This window comes from Protobothrops mucrosquamatus, unplaced genomic scaffold (assembly GCF_001527695.2).
Source record: "Protobothrops mucrosquamatus isolate PMUCROS unplaced genomic scaffold, P.Mucros_1.0 scaffold2008, whole genome shotgun sequence".
Taxonomy (NCBI): domain Eukaryota; kingdom Metazoa; phylum Chordata; class Lepidosauria; order Squamata; family Viperidae; genus Protobothrops; species Protobothrops mucrosquamatus.
Window position 1 is genome coordinate 117,059 of NW_015388121.1, and position 13,794 is coordinate 130,852.

The following is a 13,794-nucleotide window of genomic DNA, read 5'->3' on the forward strand; positions in this document are numbered from 1 at the left end:
TTCTGATTGGCAGGGGTAGGCCACCTGGGCTCTTTTATGACTTGTGGACTTCAACTCCCAGAATTCCTGAGCCAGCCATGCTGAGGGGAAAGGGAGAGGTTTCCAAGCTGAGCCATGCTGGCTCAGGAATTCTGGGAGTTGAAGTCCATGAGTCATAAAAGAGCCAAGGTTGCCTACCCCTGTCCTAGGGTCCTGATGGGCCAGTTCCACGCTGGAGGGAGTCAGTGGGTTAAACACAACTCACCATCATCCCGTTGTAGGCTAATTTTATTAATTTTAATGCGAATACAGGTAGTCCTCGACTTACGACGGCTCATTGAACGGCCACCCAACATTCCAACGGCACTGAAAAAAGTGACTTGCTACTGTTTCTCACTTACGACCGTTGCAGCGTTCCCCCCTCCCCCCGGGGTCACGTGATCAAAATTCGGCCGCTTGGCAACCGGCTCGTATTTATGACGGTTTGCAGCGTCCCCGGTGTGTGTTTGTGTGTGTGTGTGTCACGTGATCCCCCTTATGCGACCGTCTGAGCAGCAAAGTCAACGAGGGAAGCCAGATTCGCTTAACGACCGTGTCACCCGCTTAACAACTACTACAAATTGCTTAACGGTGACAAGGAAGGTCGTAAAACGGGGCCAAATTCACAGACGTCTCGCTTAGCAATGCCAACGTGGTCGTAAGACGAGCACTGCCTATCCTTCGTTGTTTTGTATTTTATTTTATTTTTTAAATCCGGCTGGAAGCCGCCCCGAGTCTCTTCACAGCGAGACGGTCAGCGTAGAAATTTAACAACGATTTGCTAACTGGAATAGAGAAGGACTTGTATAGGATGCTTCCCCAAGTGGAAGGTGTGATAGGAAGCACCACACTGGGTTGTGAGTTCTCGGTCTGGGCNGCAAAAGCGGCTGGGGGCCGGAGGGTGGGTGGGTGGGGAGCACAAGACTTACGCTGAAAATGAAGAAAAGTTCAATAAACATGGCTCCAAAAGGCAGAATTCCAGCCATCAGGATCCTAGGAAGGGAGGGAGGGAGGAGAAAGAGTTAGGATGGAAGCCCGTGATCTTGTTCAAACGGATCGTTAAAAAACAGCTTAAACAAAACCAATAAAATAAAAGGTTATTATCTCTGCTTAAATAAATAAAACTGCTATTTATTATCCTCTGTTTAAATCTGGGGTCTTCAAACTTGGCCCTTGGATGACTTGTGGACTTCAGCTCCCAGAATTCCTCAGCCAGCCTGGCTCAGCTTGGAAACCTCTCCCTTTCCGGCTGGCTCAGGAATTCTGGGAGTTGAAGTCCAAGTTTGAAGTCCAAGGGCCAAGTTTGAAGACCCCTGGTTGAAATAAATAAATAAACTCTGATTTTATTATCCTCGGTTTAAAACACACACAAGGCTTTTCTGAACTCAGATCAGCACCCAGCTAGGTAGAGTCAGTAATATTTTCTGCTCTGCTGATTCGTTATTATTATTGTTAATTATTTGATTTTTTTTTTATTCTGCCTTTTGAAGTATGACTCAAGGCGGCAAGCGTATCTAATACTCCTTCCTCCTCCTGTTTTCCCCACAATGACAACCCTGTGAGGTGGGCTGGGCCGAGAGAGAGGGAGTGGCCCAAAGTCACCAAGCCGGCTTTCATGCCTAAGGCGGGACTAGAACTCCCGTCTCCTGATAATTGGCCCAATCAACCAGCCAGCTTTTATTTCTAAGGTAGAATTAGAACTCACAGCCTCCTGGTGAATGGCCCAAAGTCACCCAGTGGGCTTTCCTGGCTAAGGCGGGACTAGAACTCACCGTCTCCTGGTGACTGGCCCAAAGTCACCCAGCCAGCTTTCCTGGCTAAGGCGGGACTAGAACTCACCATCTCCTGGTGACTGGCCCAAAGTCACCTAGCTGGCTTTCATGCCTAAGGTGGGACTAGAACTCACCGTCTCCTGATGATTGGTCCAAAATCACCCAGCCGGCTTTCCTGGCTAAGGCAGGACTAGAACTCACCGTCTCCTGGTGATGGGCCCAAAGTCACCCAGCCGACTTTCAAGCCTAAGGCAGGACTAGAACTCACCGTCCCCTGGTGATTGGCCCAGCCAGCTTTTGTGCCTAAGCTGGAACTAGAACTCACAGCCTCCTGGTCCCTAGGCCATCCCTTTCACCACTACCCCAAGCTGGCTCTGTTATGATAGCTACTTTAGTTCCTATCCCCGACTAGCGACGAGGTCGGCCCGGAAGACTCACCCCACAAACCGGTTCATGTACCACCTCTGCTCCGGGATCTGCCTTGGGATCTGATTGGTCCGCACGGGATTGTCGTAGGGCTGCTTGCGGAAGCCGAAGTAGTAGCCCAGGTACACCAGGGGCAAGGAAATCCCGAACCACATGCAGAGCAGCGCCACCATGGTGGGGAACGGGACCTGGAAGTGAGAGCCGGATCCTCAGACCAGGGGTCTTCAAATTTGGCCCTTTGATGACTTGTGGACTTCAACTCCCCGAATTCCTCAGCCAGTGTGAGGGAACTATGATCCTTTCATGACTTGTGGACTTCAACTCCCAGAATTCCTCAGCCAGTGTGAGGGAACTATGATCCTTTCATGACTTGTGGACTTCAACTCCCAGAATTCCTCAGCCAGGCAAGTGTGCCTGGCTGAGGAACTCTGGGAGTTGAAGTCCACCAGTCATAAAAGGGCCAAGTCTGAAGCCCCCCTGCTATAGAAAATATAAGGCAAGTATGAGTATTTTGAAGAAACCTTGAAGGAACATTCTGGAAAAAAAGAGTAGATAGAGGCCTAGTTCAGATTTTTGTGGGCTGCTTTGTGGCTCTGTGGCTGGAAGAGAGGTAATTATCACTAAATGTAGAACAAGGGTAAGATTTCTGCTTCCCCCCCCCCTCATAAAGAATGTAATACAGGCATGCCTGGTTGAGGAATTCTGGAAGTTGAAGTCCACTCCTCTTAAAGTCTATAGCAGGGGTCTTCAACTTTGGCCCTTTTATGACTCGTGGACTTCAACTCCCAGAATTCCTGAGCCAGCCATGCTGAGGGGAAAGGCAGAGGTTTCCAAGCTGAGCCATGCTGGCTCAGGAATTCTGGGAGTTGAAGTCCACAAGTCGTAAAAGAACCAAGGTGGCCTACCACTGGCCTATATAATCGTATAATCACCTACCATCAATTCCCAGCACCCATAATTGCCTCCAATCTGCTCCCAGTTTCACTTTTAATCATATAATCATAGACAATCAATTCCCATTATTGCCTATACCAGGGGTAAGCAACCTTGGCTGTTTTATGACTGGTGGACCTCAACTCCCAGAATTCCTGAGCCAGCCATGCTGAGGGGAAAGAGAGGTTTCCAAGCTGAGCCATGCTGGCTCAGGAATTCTGGGAATTGAAGTCCACCAATCATAAAAGAGCCCAGGTTGCCTACCCCTGGGTTAGGAGAACAAACCCATCAGGACCAGATTCAGCAGTTCATCTGCATTTAAGAGACAAAGGCCGCTCTTTTGAAGACAGCAAAGGCCGCTCTTTTGGGCAGAGAGGACCACTGGTTTGAAAGGGGCCCAAGAGGTCATCTAGCTCACAGGTCCCCAACCTTTTGGGCACCAGGGACCGGTTCCGTGGAGAGAGGTTTTGCCACGGACCGGAAGCAGCGTGGTTTTGTGTGCTGCCTGCATCTCACGGATGGGGCTTTGCTTGTTTGTGCGGACCGGTTGCTGGCATGCCGTGGCCCGGTACCGGGGCGTTGGGGACCCCTGATCTAGATCAAAATTAAATGGCCCTCCCTCAACAGAGGGGGAAGGATACAACATCATCTATCTCCGGTCTACAACACAGTCCTTTCCACGGTTCCAAGAAGGCTCCACACCCATTTGCACCACTCAGGTGACCCTGAGGACACAGGTAAACCTGCAAGTAGCCTCAAGGACTCTCAGAGAGTACAAATGACCAGCTGTCTGCAAGGAGCATCAATCCTTCCCTTCCCCACCATTCAGTTGGAACTGAAGAAGCTTCTGGGATGAGAAGTGAAACGTCCTCAAGGAAAAATGAGAAAGTCCAGTGGCCTCCTGAGAAAAGCACCGTTGAGGTTTCTCTCTCAGACCCACATCACGGAGAGGAGTAAGCCACAGGTGGTAGCAAGGAGAGACCTACCGCCCCCGAGGAGTGTTTGCCCCAGATGAAACAATTCAGGATGAAGCATATGCCAAAGACGACCCCGGGATACAGCATGGCGGTCTGCGAGGGAAAGGATAAACCAAGGTTAGCGGGCTCCAGGTGCAGAGATCTTCTGGTGCCACCCCTGTTTGTGTGCCAGGCAGCCAAAGGGCTCTGGTTCTTCTTTCCCCAATGCTTAAGTCAGCGTGAAGAATGGGGCATGGACAGGTAGTCCTAGCTCAGGGGTAGGCAACCTGGGCTCTTTTATGACTGGTGGACGTCAACTCTCACAATTCCTGAGCCAGCCATGCTGAGGGGAAAGGGAGAGGTTTCCAAGCTGAGCCGTGCTGGCTCAGGAATTCTGGGAGTTGAAGTCCACGAGTCATGAGGGGGGCCATAGTTCCCCCATGCTGGCTCAGGAATTCTGGGAGTTGAAGTCCACAAGTCATCAAAGGGCCAAGGCTGCCTACCCCTGCCCAAATGCCTGAATTTTGATCATGTGACCATGAGGAAAAAATATTTAAATATTTAAACCGGAGGTCTTCAAACTTGGCCCTTTGATGACTTGTGGACTTCAACTCCCAGAATTCCTGAGCCAGCATGGGGGAACTATGGCTCCCTTGATGACTCGTGGACTTCAACTCCCAGAATTCCTGAGCCAGCATGGGGGAACTATGGCTCCCTTGATGACTCGTGGACTTCAACTCCCAGAATTCCTGAGCCAGCCTGGCTCAGCTTGGAAACCTCTCCCTTTCCCCTCAGCATGGCTGGCTCAGGAATTCTGGGAGTTGAAGTCCACGAATCATGAGGGGGCCATAGTTCCCCCCTGCTGGCTCAGGAATTCTGGGAGTTGAAGTTCACCAGTCATAAAAGAGCCAAGGTTGCCTATCCCTGTCCTAGACTTACAACACACAATTTAGCCCAGACGTTTTGTTGCTAAACAAGACAATTAAGTGAGTTTTTCTCCAGTTTATGATCTTTCCTGCACATTTATTAAGTGAATTACTGCAGTTGTTAAATGAGTAACACCCTACTAGCCCTGATGACGTTACCTAGTTGGGCCATGAAACGTCTGCAAGAAAATCACCCAGCTCAGACAGCACCACGGACCCCTCAGTCCTCCTCCTCCTCCTCCTCTCCTCCTCAACCTCCACTCCCTTCTAGCACTGTTGATGTCACCTAGTTGGGTCATGAAACGTCTACAAGAAAACCACCAAGCTCAGAGAGCATCAAGGACCCCCACAGTCCCCCCCCTCCTCCTCCCTTCTAGCACTGATGATGTTGCCTATTTGGGCCATGAAACGTCCGTAAGAAAACCATCCAGCTCAGAGAGCACCAAGGACCTTTCAGTCCTCCTCCTCCTCCCTACTAGCCCTGATGACGTTGCCTAGTTGGGCCATGAAACGTCTGCAACAAAACCACTCAGTTCAACCCGAGCTGGAAATATTCTTTTCCATTGAAGCCTGTTTTCTGTTTGGGTTGAAATAATCTTAAAACTCCCGTCGCTTGCAACAAGCTTTCCCCAAGGGATTTCCTTTCCCCGTTCCGGCCCCAGTTAGGGCCCACTTTTTGGTCCTGACCGAGAGCCCCCTCCCCAAAAAACCCTTCCCCCTCCCCACCCAGAGGCAGCAGCTCCACTCACACAGAAGGCGCCTTTCTTCCACCGATGCCCTTTGAGGGTGCGGTACAAACGGCCAGCCGAGAAGCCCCCGAAGACCCTGTGTGCGCCGGGCAGGGGAGAGAAGAGAGAGCAGGGTTACTCCCCTCCCTTTCCAGACCCCTCACCCCCGGGAGGAGGGGCGCCCAGGCAGCAACTGCACTTACTCACCCCATGAACATGAAGAGGAAGCAGGCGGTGGTCATCAGAGCCCCCCGGCTGGAGGGAGACAGCATCCCCAGCATGGCCACAACTGGAAAGCAAGAGGGAAGCGTCGGGGTTTTAAAAAAAGGCCGCTGTTCTCGGGGGTCGCACGAAGCCGCTGGCGGGCCAGGATCCGTTTCTCTGGGAGGTGTTCTTTTTCCCCAACCCCCACCCCCACCCCAGCTGCAATTCAAACCCTGCATTTGAATTGATGTTGAGATATGGAGACTCTAGAAAGAGGGCAGAGAAGAGCAACAAAGAGGATCAGGGGACTGGAGGCTAAAACATATAAGGAACGACTGCTGGAATTGGGAATGTCTAGTTTAAGGAAGAGAAGGACGAGGGGGGACAGGATAGCAGTCTTCCAATATCTCAGGGGCTGGATTAGTAAAGAGGAAGAGAAGGGAGAAGAGGGAGAATGAGAAGGGAGATGGAAATGGAGAAGAATGTGTAGAGAAGAGGAAGAGTAGAGAGGAGGAAGAGGAACATAAGTAGACAGGAGGAGGAGGAGGAGGAGTAGAGGAGAAGGAGGAAGATAAGTAGACAGGAGGAGGAGGATAAGTAGAGGAGAAGGGGGAGGATAAGGAGGAGGATGAGTAGAGGATAAGTAGAGAGGAGGAGGGTAAGTAGAGAAGAAGAGGATAAGTAGAGAAGAAGGAGGATGATAAATAGAGAGGAGGAGGATAAGTAGAGGAGAAGGAGGAGGGTAAGTAGAGAAGAGGAGAAGTAGAGAGGAAGAGGAGGAGAAGTAGAGTAGGAGAAGAAGAGGAAGATAAGTAGAGAGGAGGATAAGTAGAGAAAAAGAGGATAAGTAGAGAGATTAAGTAGAGGAGAAGGAGGAGAAGTAGAGAGGAAGAGGAGGAGGAGTACAGAAGATAAGTAGAGGAGAAGGAATAGGGTAAGTAGACAATAAGTACAGGAGGATAAGTAGAGAAGGAGGATGATAAGTAGAGAGGAAGAGGAGAAGTAGAGGAGGAGTAGAAAAGGAAGAAGTAGAAAAGTAGAGAAGAAGAGGAGAAATAGAGAAGGAGGATGATAAGTAGAGAAGAGGAGGAGGATAAGTAGAGAGGAGGATAAGGAGGAGGAGAGGAGAAGTAGAGGAGGAGAGAGGAAGGGCACAGAGGAGCATCATGCTTGCCTTTTGGAAGCAGCGCTGGGGTCCCCTGGGACCACAGAGACCAGGCAGGACCTCCCGAACAAGCAGGTGGCCGCGTGGCCGGAGGAGTCGGGAGCTGCCATTTTGTGCCACTGGGAGAGGCTGGGAAACAAGACCGGCGGGCGGGGGGGGACTAAGTGCCCGGCCCTGCCCGGGTTTTGAGGTCCCCCGGCCTCTCCACACGGCAAAACGCTCGGCCCTGCCGGGCTGTACTCACAAATCACAATCAGGATCATGCAGAAGAGCTGGATGCCGGAGCCCAGCAGGGAGCTGAGGATCATGGGATACTGTGGAGGCCGAAAGACGTCCCCGTGCACCAGCTTCCACCCGGATTCCTCCATGGTGTCTTCCTGCAGCGGGCGAAGAGGGCCGCACGATCAGCCGGCAGCCTGTGACAAACCTCCCCTTTTTACACCCCCCCCCCACAAGTACACACACAGACAACCAAGTCATGGTTGTCCCAGAGGTGCTTTTTCCCCCAAAGGCAATTGGACTTTCTTGTTTGTTTGTTTGTTTGTTTTCTTTTCTTTTGGAAACGTTTCGCTTCTCCTCCCAAGAAGCTTCTTCAGTTCTGACTGACTCCAGGGGAATGGCAGGATTTAATAAAGGAATGAATAAATGAATGAATGGACAAACAAATACAGTCCCCTGACTTATAACAGTTCATTTAGTCACTGTTTGAAGTTACAACGGCACTGAAAAAAGTGACTTAGGACCTGAGGAATTCTGGGAGTTGAAGTCCACCAGTCATGAAAGGGCCCAGTTTGAAGACCCCCTGGTTTAGGACTACATACCTGTATTACATTCTTTATGAGGGGGAAAAAAGCAGAAATCTTACCCTTGTTCTACATTTAGTGATAATTACCTCTCTTCCAGCCGCAGAGCCACAAAGCAGCACACAAAAATCTGAACTAGGCCTCTATCTACTCTTTTTTTCCAGAATGTTCCTTCAAGATTTCCTCAAAATACTCATACCTGCCTTACATATTCTATAGCAGGGGGTTGTCAAACTTGGCCCTTTTATGACTGGTGGACTTCAATTCCCAGAATTCCTCAGCCAGCCACGCCTAGACCAGTGTTTCTCAAACCTCCTTAAAATGGGTGGACTTCAACTCCCAGAATTCCCCCCTCGGATCCATGTTTCTCAACCTCAGCCACTTGAAGCACGCTGGCTAAAGAATTCTGGGAGTTGAAGTCCAAAGTCATGAAAGGGCCAAGTTTGAAGACCCCTCCCTGGTTTAGGACTACATACCTGTATTACACTTTTTATGAGGGGGGAAAAAAGCAGAAATCTTACCCTTGTTCTACATGTAGTGATAATTACCTCTCTTCCAGCCGCGGAGCCACAAAGCAGCCCACAAAAATCTGAACTAGGCCTCTATCTACTCTTTTTTTCCAGAATGTTCCTTCAAGATTTCCTCACAATACTCATACCTGCCTTACATATTCTATAGCAGGGATCTTCAGACTCGGCCCTTTGATGACTGGTGGACTTCAACTCCCAGAATTCCTCAGCCCAGGCATGCTGGCTGAGGAATTCTGGGAGTTGAAGTCCACCAGTCATCAAAAGGCCAAGTTTGAAGACCCCTGCCCGTGACTTTTCCAAACACATAAACAAAACCAGCAAAAGCCAGCTATTGCCTACAACAGGGGTCTTCCAACTTGGCCCTTTGATGACTGGTGGACTTCAACTCCCAGAATTCCTCAGCCAGTTGAAGTCCACCAGTCATCAAAGGGCCAAGTTGGAAGACCCCTGATTTAGAGGTTTAAGGTCTGGCAGGTGGCTCTAAACAAGTGTTTCTCAACCTTGGCAACTTTACGATGTGTGGATTTCAACTCCCAGAATTCTCCAGCTAGCGTTGCTAGCTGGAGAATTCTGGGAGTTGAAGTCCACACATCGTAAAGTTGCCAAGGTTGGGAAACACTGCGTCTAAACCCAAATCAGGAAGCAGGAAAATTCTTCAGCTGTTGCCTCCAGGAGCTTCTCTAAGCGGCAAAAGATGCCTCCATCCGTTGCCAGGTCTCCCCCCCAAACCAGAACTGCAGACCCCAGAGACGGAGAGCCCCATCCCTGCCGGAGAGCCAGCTGAACGTACAATGTCGTCTTCCTTGTTGTAGTTGGCGATGTCTTTCCGGAGGGTCCGGATGATAATCATGCTGAGGATGCCTGCAAAAGAGAAAACCAGGAGGAAGTAGGTCTGCGCCCCATCCGAGACTCTCCAGGAGGGGAGATCCTGGGTGGGGGGGGCAGGCCTTCTGCAGCTTCACAGGCGATCCTGAAGCGCCACTGCCGGTGCTCACAACTGAGAGAGGTCATTAAACGGGTATGCCGCCCCACCTTGTCGTCAGGGGGCTCTACGCAGATCAGAAGAGAAAAAGAACACTATAAAACCATTTAATCTTAACTTTAAAAATAAAATGTGCCACAGGAGGAGGAGGAGGAGGAGGAGGAGGAGGAGGAGGAGGAGGAGGAAAACCTGGGGTCCTTGGTGTTCTCTGAGCTGGGTGGTTTTCTTGCAGATGTTTCATTACCCAACTAGGTAACATCATCAGTGCTAGAAGGGAAGTGAGTTTTTGGAGAGGAGGAGGGGGAGGAGTGGGGAGGAGGAGGAGGAGAACCTAGGGTCCTTGGTGCTCTCTGAGCTGGGTGGTTTTCTTGCAGACGTTTCATTGCCCAACTAGGTAACATCATCAGTGCTAGAATGGAGGTGAGTGTGTGGAGAGATGGAGGAGGAGGAGGACTGAGGGGTCCGTGGTGCTCTCTGAGCTGGGTGGTTTTCTTGCAGACATTTCATTACCCAACTAGGTAACATCATCAGTGCTAGAAGGGAGGTGAGTGTGTGGAGAGATGGAGGAGGAGGACGACAACTATGGAGTCCTTGATGCTCTTGGTGGTTTTCTTGCAGATGTTTCATTACCCAATTAGGTAACATCATCAGTGCTAGAAGGGAGATGAGTGTGTGGAGAGGAGGAGGAGGACAATGACAACGATGACTATGTAGTCCCTGGTGCTCTCTGAGATGGATTTCTTGCAGACGTTTCATTACCCAACTAGGTAACATCATCAGGGCCAGCAACCAGCTCAAAGACCACCAAGGACCCCACAGTTCAACCCTGAGCTACTGATATTCTATCAGTAAACATTAACATATGAAGACAATAAACATTTAAGCTGAACGAAGATGGCTAAGGAAGGGAGCGATACACCAGGCGGTGGAGGCAGAATCCCCTCTCAAGCTATTAACCACCTCCAGGAGGGAACATCATCAATGAAGTAATTGATTAATTAATTGGCTTTCATCTCTTATGAGTGAAAGGAAAACGCTCTGCCATCCAAACAGATGCCTCCTGCATCTCAGGAGCTGCTGTTTTGAGGTATCCGCCTTCCTGTTTTTTTCAGCACATGGGTGTTCCCCAACAGCGGAGGAAACAATTTACTCCTACGTAAACCACTAGTTTCCTCACTGCACTGCGCAATGTTTGGCTCCTTCGTTGGCTTAATGAAAGATCCCCAGGCTTTCAAATGCTCTCAGTCTCCAACCTTGGCAACTTTAAGACAGGTGGACTTCAATTCCCAGAATTCCCCAGCCAGGGAGTTGAAGTCCACAAGTCTTAAAAATTGCCAAGGTCGGAGACCCCTGGTCTAAGAGAAGGCTGACTGGGGAATTCTGGGAGTTGAAGTCCACAAGTCTTAAATGTTGCCGAGATTGGAGACCCCTGGTCTGGCTGAAGAATTCTGGAATTTGAAATCCACAAGTCTTAAAAGTTGCTAGGATTGGAGATACCTGTCTTAGACAATGGCCTACACGCAGGGGTAGGCAACCTTGGCTCTTTTATGACTGGTGGACTTCAACTCCCAGAATTCCTGAGCCAGCCATGCTGAGGGGAAAGGCAGAGGTTTCCAAGCTGAACCATGCTGGCTCAGGAATTCTGGGAGTTGAAGTCCACGAGTCATGAGGGGGCCATAGTTCCCCCATGCTGGCTCAGGAATTCTGGGAGTTGAAGTCCACGAGTCATAAAAGAGCCAAGGTTGCCTACCCATGGCCTATCCTGTCTCAGGTAGTTTGTTTTGGGCAGGTAACAGACCTGCTAAAGCCTATAAAATGGGCCCTGCCCAGCCAAATAAATAATGACAAAGCAACAAAAAGGAAGGTAAACTGATCTGCGGTTCCAACTCCTGAACCCCTCCCTCCCGCCTTTAAATTAACCTTCAGTCTGGTTTTTTTATTCAATTTTGCCTTTTTTTGAATTCTAAATTTTATATACGTGTTAATATTTTATTTGCACGCTGTCCAGAGTCACTCTGTGAAGGAGACAGATCGTTTTCAAAATTTGATCAGCCATTTGTCTGAAATGGTATAGGGTTTCCTGCCTGAGCAGGGGGTTGGACTAGATGACCTCCAAGGTCCCTTCCAACTTTATTATTATTATTATTATGAATCATCAGAGATGATAAGTGGACTGGAGGCTACAACATATAAGGAATGGTTGCTGGAATTGGGTATGTCTAGTTTAACGAAGAGAAGGACGAGGGGGGAGATGATAGCAGTCTTCCAGTATCTCAGGGGCTGCCCCAAAGAAGAGGGAGTCAAGCTATTCTCCAAAGCGCCTGAAGGCAGGACAAGAAGCAACGGGTGGAAGCTAACCAAAGAGAGAAGCAACCTAGAACTAAGGAGAAACTTCCTGACAGTTAGAACAATTAACCAGTGGAACAACCTGCCTCCAGAAGCGGTGAATGCGCCAACACTGGAAGTTTTTAAGAAGAAACTGGACAGCCATTTGTCCGAAATGGTATAGGGTTTCCTGCCTGAGCAGGAGGTTGTACTAGATGACCTCCAAGGTCCCTTCCAACTTTATTATTATTATTATTATTATTATTATTATTATTATTATTATTATTATTATTATTATTATTATTATTATTATTAATCGATCAATAAATAAGATGAAAGGACGGTGGGAAGAGGAAGGGAAAGGCCCCGGAGCTGAACTGGAGGCTTCTGAGCTTGGCTTCCCCCCCCCAAAATTAGCTATTGTTCTTGCTCCGAATTATATCGGTTTAATTTTACTTTTGGCTCTTTTAAAAATATCTCGTAAACATCCTGACTCCGGAAGCTGTGGGTGCTCCATCACTGGAAGTGTTTAAGAAGAGATTGGACAGCCATTTGTCTGAAATGGATTTCCTGCTTGAGCAGGGGGTTGGACTAGAAGACCTCTAAGGTCCCTTCCAGCTCTTGTTATTCTGCTATTCTGTCCCGTGGAGGTTTTAAAGGGCCGTCTCCACATCCAAAATCCCCCAGCCCTTGCTGGTTTCGAGTGCTTTAGGTTCCCTTCTCACCTGAAAGAAAGAAGACCACCACCACGGAGTTGACGATGGAAAACCAATGGATCTGGACGTCGCTCATGGTGAGGTAAGTGTCCCACCGGGAAGCCCACTTGATGTCACTCTCCTGGAAAACAAAAGGGGATAGGGAGGGAAGGGCTAAAGGCCGGCCGAGCAACTTTTCCTGATTCAGGGATGGCTGCTTTAAGAAGGGCCCTCAAAGCCCCTTTCAGCATCCTTCTCCAAGCCCTAGGGCCGTGGTGGCAAATCTGTGGCACTCAGAGCCTTTTCTGTGGGCACGCGTGCCGTCGCCCCAGTCCTAGGCCTTCAGCTGGGTTTTATAAAACCTTTTCGCTTTAGGCCTCCGCCACCGTGTGCAAAAAAAAAAAAGGTTCAATCAGTCAATTTCAACTTCTCCTGGGGAAAAAAAAGATCTTGCAAAGTTGGAATTGATGGATTGAACTTTTTAGTCCCACCCAGTCTGCCAGTACCACTGCAGCCACGCCCACCCAATGGGCCACACACCCCAATGGGCCACGCCCACCCAATGGGCCACCCCCACCCAATGGGCCACCCCCATCCGGCACCCGACGATGCATAAGTGGGTTTTGGGTTGCAGTTTGGGCACCCGGTCTCTAAAAGGTTCGCCATCACTGCCCTAGGGCCCAGGTGGCACGGCCTCAGGTGTGTGTTTGTTGTATATTTCACCTTTCTGAACTGCCTATCTCCCTCAAAAAAGGGACTTGGAGTGCTGTACAAATACAACAGGGAGTCCTCGACTTACGACTGCAACCGAGCCCAACATTTCTGTTGCTAAGCAAGCCAGGTTCAGTGAGTTTGGACCCATTTTATGACCTTTCTTGCCCCCGTTAAGTGAATCGCTGCCGTTGCTAAGTGAATCGGGCTCCCCCCCCCCTTGACTTTGCTGGTCAGTCAGTCGCAAAAGGAGATCACAGTGACCCCGGGAAGACTGCGACCGTCATAAATAGGAGCCGATTGCCAAGGGTTGACAGCTGGGTGACTTTGGGCCAATCATTGGGAGATGGTGAGTTCTAGTCCCGCCTTAGGCATGGAAGCCGGCTGGGTGACTTTGGGCCAATCATCGGGAGACGGTGAGTTCTAGTCCCACCTTAGGCACGAAGACCAGCTGGGTGACTTTGGGCCAATCACCAGGTGGCTGTGAGTTCTAGTCCTGCCTTAGGAAAGAAAGCTGGCTGGATGACTTTGGGCCCGTCCTTCTCTCTCAGCTCAACTCACCTCACAGGTGGGTTCTTATTGTGGCGAAAATAAGAGGGGGAAGGGGTATTACATATGTT

At 49.8% G+C, this 13,794-nt stretch overlaps 1 protein-coding gene across 1 annotated transcript in view; it reads right to left on the reverse strand.

Annotated features, from left to right (window-relative positions):
• Positions 1-13,794, reverse strand: part of TM9SF4 (transmembrane 9 superfamily member 4) — a 38,025-nt gene that overhangs the window by 4,190 nt on the left and 20,041 nt on the right. Inside the window, exons 8-15 of the mRNA XM_015823840.1 lie at positions 12,494-12,605; positions 9,252-9,322; positions 7,373-7,505; positions 5,967-6,048; positions 5,781-5,856; positions 4,136-4,219; positions 2,229-2,404; positions 948-1,011 (exon numbers count right to left, since the gene is read on the reverse strand). Of these exons, the coding sequence (XP_015679326.1) occupies positions 948-1,011; positions 2,229-2,404; positions 4,136-4,219; positions 5,781-5,856; positions 5,967-6,048; positions 7,373-7,505; positions 9,252-9,322; positions 12,494-12,605 (798 nt within the window). The remainder of the gene's footprint in view (positions 1-947; positions 1,012-2,228; positions 2,405-4,135; positions 4,220-5,780; positions 5,857-5,966; positions 6,049-7,372; positions 7,506-9,251; positions 9,323-12,493; positions 12,606-13,794) is intronic.